Source organism: Pelodiscus sinensis, chromosome 18 (genome assembly GCF_049634645.1).
Source record: "Pelodiscus sinensis isolate JC-2024 chromosome 18, ASM4963464v1, whole genome shotgun sequence".
In the NCBI taxonomy this organism is placed as follows: Eukaryota; Metazoa; Chordata; order Testudines; family Trionychidae; genus Pelodiscus; species Pelodiscus sinensis.
In genome coordinates, this window is record NC_134728.1 from 1,606,637 (window position 1) to 1,616,709 (window position 10,073).

The 10,073-nt window shown below is 49.9% G+C and overlaps 1 protein-coding gene across 5 annotated transcripts in view; it reads right to left on the bottom strand.

Moving 5' to 3' along the window:
- The window catches only part of TTLL9 (tubulin tyrosine ligase like 9), a 28,100-nt gene extending 19,778 nt beyond the window's left edge, over positions 1-8,322 (bottom strand). For 2 of the 5 annotated variants that reach the window (XM_075900851.1, XM_075900850.1), the window contains exons 1-5: positions 8,213-8,322; positions 8,046-8,092; positions 4,557-4,649; positions 2,668-2,779; positions 1,152-1,337 (exon numbers count right to left, since the gene is read on the bottom strand). In XM_075900851.1, coding sequence (XP_075756966.1) covers positions 1,152-1,337; positions 2,668-2,779; positions 4,557-4,649; positions 8,046-8,092; positions 8,213-8,227 — 453 coding nt within the window. In that variant the 5' untranslated portion in view covers positions 8,228-8,322. Of the gene's footprint in view, positions 1-1,151; positions 1,338-2,667; positions 2,780-3,486; positions 4,504-4,524; positions 4,650-8,045; positions 8,093-8,212 lie in introns of those variants that run through there. The other 3 variants (XM_075900852.1, XM_075900853.1, XM_025188152.2) reach the window with 3 other exon arrangements.
- Between the last annotated feature and the right edge of the window lie 1,751 nt (positions 8,323-10,073).

Sequence of the window (10,073 nt, forward strand, 5' to 3'; positions counted from 1 at the left end):
TAATTTGTCATATATACAGTAAAACTCCATTAGTCCGGCATCCAATGCTCTGGGACTCCTGATGGTCCGGCACCATCAGGAACCCGGAAGTGCTGGGGCAGCCGGACAGGCTTCCCCCATTCAGCTGCTGCTGAAACTGACTAGCAGCTGAATCGGGGAAGCCGGGAGCAGAGCAGCTGGGGTGCTGCCGGGTTGGTCTCGTAGCGCTGCCCCTCGGGGCTGCGGGACCAACCCGGCAGCACCCCAGCTGCTCTTGGGGACGCCTGGGGCAGAGCAGCTGGAGTGCTGCCGGGTTGCTCCCGCAGCGCCAAAGGACAGCGCTGGGGGACCAACCCGGCAGGACCCCAGCTGCTCTGCACCAGGGGTCCCCGATTCAGCTGCTGCTGAAACAGATCAGCGGCTGATTCCAGGAAGCCCGCTGCTCTGCCCCGGGCTTCCTGGAATCAGCCGCTGATCTGTTTCAGCAGCGGCTGACTTGGGGACCCCTGGGGAAGAGCAGCTGGGGTCCTGCCGGGTTGGTCCCGCAGCGCAGAGGGGCGGTGCTACGGGACCAACCTGGCAGCACCCCAGCTGCTTTGCCCCAGGCGTCGGGATTCAGCCGCTGCTGAAACTGACCAGCAGCGTCAGTTTCACCAGCAGGCTGAATCCAGACGCCTGGGGCAGAGCAGCTGGGGTGCTGCCGGGTTGGTCCATTTTAGCCATAGGGCTTTCTTGAGCAAGAAATCCCTGCCGCACGTCCACACTGCTCTCTTGCGCAAGACAGCTTACACTTGTTAGAAAAAAGCATAGCTCTTGTGCAAGAAGCCCTCTCTTATCACACTTTACTGTAAATCTTCTTACACAAGAGCAGGCGGGTAGTGTGGATGCTCTGTAGAAGAATAGCCATTCTTGCGCAAGAACCCGCCAGTGTAGACATAGCCATTGTGTTTTCTCATTTTACTTTGTCACTGTAGATGAATGAGGTTATTTTTCAATTTTTGAAAGAAGTTGTTATAAAAGAAGAAACATCAACCAGAAGATTGGTCCAAAAGTGCTGTTTCTACTTTGCTCGCCTGGCTAAGAGCAATGCCTGCTACTGATTTGTGCATACTCCTCACCCCCGGAACACCCAGGTGAGCCATGTCCCCTTCCTTGGACAGGGCAATACTTACGGGTTTCATAATCCAGGTGATGCCAGGATTCTTGCGAAATTCTTCCACAAAGAGGTGGTACTCTGAGGGCATCTCAAAGGTCTTGGGGAAAAAGTCACATTTTGTTGCCTCCAGCTTTCCCAACTCTCTCTCTATCTGCTTCCGAAACCTCTTCAGGTTCTTCACTATGTAGTTCTTCCGAGTCAGCTAAGTGGAAAGAGAAATACAAGAGCAGACTCTGCAAATGTTAAAACAAATTAATTGTCACAATCCACAGCACATTTTCCTGGTGTAAAACTCTCAGGGTATGTCTACAATGCAAGGCTATTTTGGGTATCCCACGTCTTTTGAACACTTCCACTATTGCAAAATATAGCGGACCTGCTATTTCAGCATCCCTGTAAACCTTGTTCCATGAGAAATAAGGGATGTGTTATTTTGAAATTTTGAAAAGTAGATGCACCAAATTTCAAAATAGACTATTTTGAAACAGAATCAAAATAAAATATGCTATGCAAATTGCATATCTTATTTCGAGCTAAGGGTGCAGTGTAGACGCACCCTTAGAAACAGCTGCTATGCTGATTTCCAGGGTGACCACCAAATGTTTGGGCTTGTCTATACTGGAAATACAACCATTTCACAGATGACCTGGTTGCAACGCAATTGTCTTCAGATATATTTAAACAGAGTTCTATTTTGTAGTGCACATGGGACCTTATTGGGTTTCTGCTTCTGCTAAAGCCTTGGACATGCTGCATTCTAGAACTACACTATGGGTATGTCTAGACTACATCCCTCTGTCACCGGCGGGGATTTAAATGAAGCAGGGATTTAAATCTCTCCCGCTTCATTTGAATAAAAATGGCCACCACATTTTGCTGAGTCAGCAGTTTGTCAGCAAAAAGCGGCTGTCAAGACGGGAATAGGGCAACAAAGAAAGCCTTTGTCGCCTGATCCTGTAAATCTCATTTTACGAGGCATAAGGGATTGGCCGACAAAGGCTTTCTTTGTTGCCCGATCCCCATCTTGACAGCCGCTTTTTGCCGACAAACTGCTGACTTGGCAAAACACGGCGGCCATTTTTATTCAATTGAAGCGCAGGAGATTTAAATCCCTGCTTCGTTTGCAATGTTGATATGTCTAATTTACATCCCTCTGGCGCCAGAGGGATGTAGTCTAGACGTACCCTATAGCTGTACCAAGGAAAACTGCTACAACACAGTGTATAGTTGGTCCTGGATTTCTGAGACAGTCCAGCTCAGTTTTCATGAGATTTAGCAGACATGGAATACAGTTAAGTCTAGGGCAGTGTTCCTGGCAAAGTCATTCTTCTGTTTCCTGGAGTGGCAGAGGTTGATAGATTCTGAAGAGGGGTTACCCAGCAGTCAGGAGGGGATTAGGTCTCCTGGGAGGGAATATTACAAGGCACTTTAATCAATAAGCTTTCCCCATGGAAGTTTACGAACAGTTTAAAACTATTTCCCCAAATCATCCTGACCCATATGTTTCACCCCGCCCCATAGTGGTTTCTTACTTCATAGTGGTTCCGAAAGTGGGAGATGCGAACATGTTCATCCATGTAGGTATGGTCAAAATTTTCCCGAAGCCAGCTGACATCACACCAGTAAAAATCCCACTCACCATCCCTATAGGGAGAGACAATCAATAAGGCAAGCATTGAGTTGTAGGTCATCACCACACCCAACCTTTTTGACAGCCACCAGCTATCATCATCACCACTGCTTCCTTCTCTCCTTGCAGTTTTTATAGTCTAATACAAAGCCATGGTACGCATGATTAAATTATTTTTTTAAATGTTTGTTCTTTAAAATTTTAGGCTCTTAATGATCCCCATTGTAACCAAGTCTGTTTTAGTCTGAATTTACCAATGTATTAGGGAAGAAGTAAGACGATATATAAAACATGAACCGCTGGCCTGGTATGAGGCCTGAGACCTAGGCACCAATGGTCCAAACTGCTAATAGAAAGCAAAGTTAAACTGTGAGCAAAAGACAGGATCTGCTCACAGAACTTGGCACGAACAGGGCTGATATTGCAGAAACACTTAGACTTAATTGGTACTAGACACAGGGCATAAACACATTCCAGAGGGATGGTAACAGAAAACCTTGCTAGGAAACATCTTGGTACCAAACACATTCCCCACAGATAACAGGGACATACCGACCCAGATTCAGGGCAGGGTCTAAAATGACAGCATGACAGATAGAAATGTTTTGATCGAACCACCATATGCGAAGTAAGCAGTGGTATCTAGTAATGTCAGAGGAGTGGCAACATGACACTTTGGGAGTGATGTGTAATTTGTTTGCACCGATGTATAAAAATGTACCCTAAAGGGGTTGTCCTTGTCCAGCCTAGGTGACAGTCGGAAATCCCACTGCTTGATCTGAGTCCACTGTAACAAGCAGACATGTGTTAGCCTGATTGTAGACACCCGATCCAGGGAAGCTAGGACAGTGTGTCATTTATAATAAACCTGGCCGGGCGCCTTCATGCCTCATCTGATTCTGTGTTCTGGGGGCCCTCTCAAAGTCTGCGATGCTGGCTACCTGCGCAGAGCAAGTGAGACATAGAGGGGAGTACATCCATGCAGCCAAATGATTATCTTCAATAGACAAAGCAAGTTAGTAGTCAGGGCACCTCATGGTTGACTGCTGACCACACGCACAGAACAGTTACCGTGTTGATTCTTGCCTACCAGTTTAACTGAAATCATCCAGTTAGAAAATCAGAAGCTGGATTTAGAATGGTATCCTCTACCGCCAGGTTAACTCCACTGAAGTCAGTTCCCTCCAATTCGCTGTGTGACAGTCTTCCTCCTGAGTCAATACTTCATTGTTTAATTGTATTTATAAGATCCCAGTGAACAGATGATAGACCAATAGCAGCTGAACTCAAACTGAAAAAGTATACCCAGCAGTTCAGTTTTCAAACACAACAAATCAGTGAACGAAAGAAAAAGCTAGGGTCAGGATAAATGGTTGCAATCCTAAATCAGAGTAAGAAGGAGAGACTGGCGAAGAAGAGAGACTGTGTCTGCACTGTAATTTTCAGCCACATTTAACAACAGTAGTCAAACATGGTTTCTCCTTCCCCGACTGACGCAGCGTTGAGCTCAATTGTTCTGATGACGTGTACAGTGTCGTTCAGCTTCAACAAACCAGTCACTCAGCTTTCACTCTAAAAAGGGTTGACCGTGCCTTTTTGAAAGGACTGACCATGCCTTGACCATTGTATGACCTGGTCCACAGCCACAATATAACAAAGTTCAGCATGAAGTGACAAGGAGGAATGTTTTCAATGTTTGCCAACACTGAAAATTAGAGTGCAGACAAGCTGAACTGATGAAAGAATGGGGGAAACTAACCCATTTGCAAAGGGAAAGGATCTGGAGCTTACTCTTTTACTTCAACCCATCCTGGTCTCTGGCGCAGGATATCTAAGATGGTATTTGTGAGCGCACATTTGAAGCGGATACAAGCTCTTGGTTCTCTGTGGGGAAGAAAAAAGATACTGTACACTCTGTGAAGTCTGCCTGAGATGCACATCTGGATTCTGTACTTTGCTCAGCCACAGGCTCTTGGTGTGACTTTAGGAAACTCATTTAATCTCTTGTGCTGCAGGCTCCCTATCTGCACAATAATGTTAATAATACTTCCTTATCTCACAGCAGTGGCATGAAGATAAATTCATTAACATAGGCAAAGTTTTTAAATACTATGGTGATGAGCATCAGGGAGAAGACTATAAAAAATTTGTAAATAGGGCTGTCAAGTGATTAAAAAATGCAATCGCGATTAATCACGCAATTAATTGCATGCCCCTCCCCTTGGAAACGCCACAGCAGCGTTTCAATGGAGCAGCGCTGCATGAAGCCCAGTATCAGCTGGAGTCCCCAGCTTCAAAGGGGCTTTGCAACAGCAGAGCTGGGGATCAGCTGGGGACTCCAGCTAATCCCTGGTTCCGCTTGCGCTGCCTCTTTGAAGTGCCAGAGCGGCACCTCAAAGGGGCAGTACAGCATTCATACCTGCGATTAACACATTAAAACAATTAACGCATTAATCCTGCCCTGCGTTAATCACAGGCTTTAATGCAGGTCAATTGACAGCCCTAATTTTAAAATTAACTATGCTGAGACAACCCAAATCATTTTCATGTACGCCTTTACCAGCATGAAGTCCTGAAGTGCAGAACATCTCACTCCCCTTTATACTTCAGTAATTCGGACTGTCAAGTTACCCTCTAATCTAGGGGTTCTCAATCCTTTTCCTTCTGAAGCCCCCCAACATGTGATCAAAATTCTAGGGTTTAGTGGACTCCAGATAGGCTTGGGGTTCCGAGCTTCACCTGCTGGGGGGAGTGGGGAGTTGCCAGGCTGAGGCAGGAGGCTTGGGCTTCTGCCCCATGAGATGCTGGACTTTAGTCCTACATAGTTTGGGGGCTGAGAGCTATTGTCCTGAGGGGCTCCTGGCCCTAGCCCTGCCCTGCAGGATGGGAAGAGGGGGTCTTGATGCTTTAGCCCCATAGAGGGCCAGGACTAGGGGCTCCTAGCTTTAGCCTCATAGGGCTCCTGGGCTTCTGCCCTGCAGGACTCCCAAGGTTTGTGGCTCTGGGCTCCCTGGCTTTAGCCCCATGAAATGCTGGGGCTCACGGTTTCTGCCCTGCAGGGTTTCCTGCCTTGAAGGGCACTGGGGCTTGTGGTCCCCTGAAATGACTTGCAGACCCCTGGTTAAATTACATTTCAGTCATACTACCTTGTATTATGATCCTATCCAACCCTACAGATTAAATAAAAGGTTGGTCAGTGCATGAAATACTGGATGTGAGTTTCCAAGGAACACGGCGGTGCTGCAAACAATGGTTCTAACTCTTTCCTTTACGTCTGTAAATAATAAATGCCCTGAATTGTGTAATGAAGTGCTATGGTGCTGGAGATACTATTTTTCAGATCAGATATAAAATCTGGTACTGACCACGTGTGGTCATTAAAAACACCATGAAACTCAGGGGGGCTAATTTCAGTGCCATGGTCAAGTTCCATCTCAAGTAATTATTTTACCTACCTGCTGATTCAACTGATAATAATTTAGCATAAGCAAAACAGTATGCGCTGTTACTAAGCACTGCTAACTATTTGCTGCACTTCACCCCATATGTGGCTGCATTTTTGTGGTGCATGAAATGATTCCCATCAGTGTATTACATTTGAGATTTGCTGGGATGAAAAAACAGTATATAGTTGGCAAGATATGACTGTTGCTGGGCGGAGAAACATATTTCATTTCATGGGGAATTTTGAAATTTAGTTTCATTCCAATTTGGAACAAAAGCCCCAATTTTTGAAATTCTGGATCCCTGGCTCTGGGTCAGTCTGCTTGGAACTTGCAGAACCCTAGAGCCCTGAAGTCCCAGACTCAGAGGTAATCCTCCTAGACAGCTACCCCAGAGTTATGAACTCTGGAAACCATCCTCCCTCGCAGCCTGCCAAAGGGGTGGGCAGGCAAGCTGGCAAGAAACCAGGAAACATTTTGGGACTTGCCTAGTTGCTGGAGAAACTTTATAAAAAAAAAAAAATCACACTGACTTCACAAAACACTTAGGCTACGTTTACATTGGCACCCCTTTCCGGAAAAGGGATGCTAATGAGACGAGTCGGAATTGCAAATCCGCGGGGGATTTAAATATCCCCCGCAGCATTTGCATTTACATGGCTGCCGCTTTTTTCCGGCTTGGGATAAGCCAGAGAAAAGCGCCAGTCTAGACGCAATTCTCCGGAAAATAAGCCCTTTTCTGGAGGATTTCTTATTCCTACTTGAAAGAAATAAGAAATCCTCCGGAAAACGGCTTATTTTCTGGAGAATCACGTCTAGACTGGCGCTTTTCTCCGGCTTATCTGAAGCCGGAAAAAAGCGGCAGCCATGTAAATGCAAATGCTGCGGGGGATATTTAAATCCCCCGCAGATTGCAATTCTGACTCGTCTCATTAGCATCCCTTTTCCGGAAAGGGGTGCCAATGTAGACGTAGCCTTAGGGTGTGTCTAGACTACAGAGTTTTTTCGAAAAAAAAAATGGCCTTTTCCCGAAAAAACTTCCCCTACGTCTAGACTGCTGCCAAAGTAAATCAAAAGAATGCAGCAGTTTCTTCTGACCGCAGAAAACCTCATTTTACGCGGAAGAATGTCTTTTTTCGAAAGTGATCTTTCGAAAAAAAAGGCGCTATGTAATGCAAACTGTGCTTTTTTTTTTTGAAAGAGAGCATCCAGCCTGCCTGGGTGCTCCCTTTCAAAAAAAGTGGCTTGCTTTTTCAAAAGTACTGGTTGTAGTGTAGACGTTCTTTTCCGACAGAGGCTTACAGTCTAGACGTAGCCTTCCATTCCAACCAAAAATGTCGAGTCAGAACTTTCCCAAACCACTGTTCTCATTTTCACAAAAGCCCAAGGACTCTGCAAGCCTGAGGCGCTGCGGCTGAAGCGACAATACCAAGGTCTGTTTGAAACCCATCACCACCATCCAAGGCAGCCCAAACCTGAGCACTTGTGTGATGAGAAACAAAGGTGGAGTCAGGTGCAGTAGGGATGTGCGGGACTAGCCCTCCCCACCCTTGCTGTCCCTATGGAGAGAGGCAGCAGGGGCGGGGAAGAGGCAGGTACCTGAAAGCGGCAGCGCTGTGCGGCTCCAGGCACCTGCCGCTTAGAAGCGCCGAGCGGGGCCATCCTGGGCGCTTCACAGCGGCAGCGCCACCGGGAGCCGGGATCAGCAAAGAGTCCGCGGGGGGGGGGGGCTCCTTGTGGGGGGGGGGGGGCTCCACGTGCAGGGGGGGGCACCCAGCAGGCCCGGGCTCCAGCGGGCGGAGGCGCCGACCAGGGCCCGCCGCAGGGCGCCACTCACCGCTCCTTCAGCCGCGCGCCGCCGTAGGGCCCCCTGTGGGCCGCGCCCTGCAAGCGGAGACACACCGGTAAACGGGGGGGACGGGGGGGCACGTGGCCCTGCGCAACCGCCCCGCTGCGCCGCCCCCCCCCCAGGTGCGCGGCGCCCGCGACCGGCCCCCCCCCCACCTTATTCTTCGCCATGGCACCGCCGCTCACGCCAGCGCCGCCGCCATCTTGCGCGTCCCGTCCCCATAGCAACCAACCAACCAACCCTCCCCCCCACGCACAGACACCGCGCGGGGGGCGGGGCGTCCTGAGGCGAGAGCCCCCCCCACCCTGCCCCCCTTCCTGCCCCCCTCTTCCCCCAGCCCCCACTAGCCTGTCCTCTGTCCCCCCCCCGCCTTCCTGCCCCCCTCTTCCCCCAGCCCCCACTAGCCTGCCCCCACCTCTTCCCCCAGCCCCCACTAGCCTGTCCTCTACCCCCCACTCTGCCTTCCTGCCCCCCTCTTCCCCCAGCCCCCACTAGCCTGCCCCCACCTCTTCCCCCAGCCCCCACTAGCCTGTCCTCTACCCCCCACTCTGCCTTCCTGCCCCCCACCTCTTCCCCCAGCCCCCACTAGCCTGCCCCCACCTCTTCCCCCAGCCCCCACTAGCCTGTCCTCTACCCCCACTCTGCCTTCCTGCCCCCCACCTCTTCCCCCAGCCCCCACTAGCCTGCCCCCACCTCTTCCCTCAGCCCCCACTAGCCTGTCCTCTGCCCCCCACTCTGCCTTCCTGCCCCCACCTCTTCCCCCAGCCCCCACTAGCCTGTCCTCCCACCCTGTCCTCTACCCCCTCTGCCTTCTTGCTCCCACTTCTTCCCCCAGCCCTCACTAGTTTGTACTCTGCCTTCCTGCCCTGCACCTCTCCTCCCTTCTTCCCCCAGCCCCCACTAGACTGTCCTCTGCCCCACGTTCCCCCATCTCCCTTCCCCCATCTTATCTCCCTTCCTGCTCCCCCTCCCAGCCCATCTCCTCATTCCTTCCCCCGCCACACGCACACATTGGGTCCTGTCCCCCAGGCTCCCTGCCTTTGCTCCTGTCTGCTCCATGCACCTTTGCTTGCCAGCCTCAAGGCCTCCAGCTGGACTCTTGGCCAGACTTGCATGGGGGGCAGTGTTTCCTGCAAGCTGGGTGCTTGTGCAGTTGCTCGGGAGAGGTTCCAGTGCCTCTCTGCTGATTAGCAGAGCACTCAGAACTAGGTTTTGTGTTTTTCTTGGTGGTGCACATCACAAATTATTCTGCACATGTATAGAAAAGACTAGAGAGAACATTGGTGGTAGGTAGAACTGGATCCAGCAGCCAGCCTGCTCTGAGCCCCTTCTGGGAGCTGCAGCTGGACTGCTCTGTGAATGCACCCCCCTCCCCACACACACACCCCCCATCCACTTTTCACTGGAAGGACAAGGCTGATTCCAGAAGGCCTGGCTGGGCAACAGCCTCTTGGGCCCAGCTTTGTTGTAACATCCTTGGCAATCCATAGACTAGTAAAGCATCCCAGGGATTCAAGGAAACATTTTCTGGGTTCCACGCTGGCCTCACTGAAACCCGTGATTGAGTGATGATTGAGCTGCCTTTCTGTTGCAGTGAACACGGTTCTCAATCCAGATGCTTACAGCTGTGACGGGGCAGAGACCTACACAAGTAAAGAACCACCCTGAATCCTTTTGAAGCAAAGGGAGTATATAATGTTTTTGATTATCAAACCAAAGGCATCCCTGGCACCAAACTAAGGATTTGTGTAGGAAAGAGACTGGTCAGTGATATCTGCCAGAAACTTCAGTAAAAACAACAGCAAATGGTCGGGTAGCACTTTATAAACTAACAAAACATGTAGACGGTATCATGAGCTTTCGTGGGCACAGCCCACTTCTTCAGACAACTGGAGTTATGAGTTTAGGGTGTGCAGACCCAAAATAAATAGGAGAGAGAGGAGCTAGAGGGAATCAGTAAGTATCTGAAGTTGGGGCACTACCACCTTAATAGCTGTTGAAGGTCCAAACAGCTCT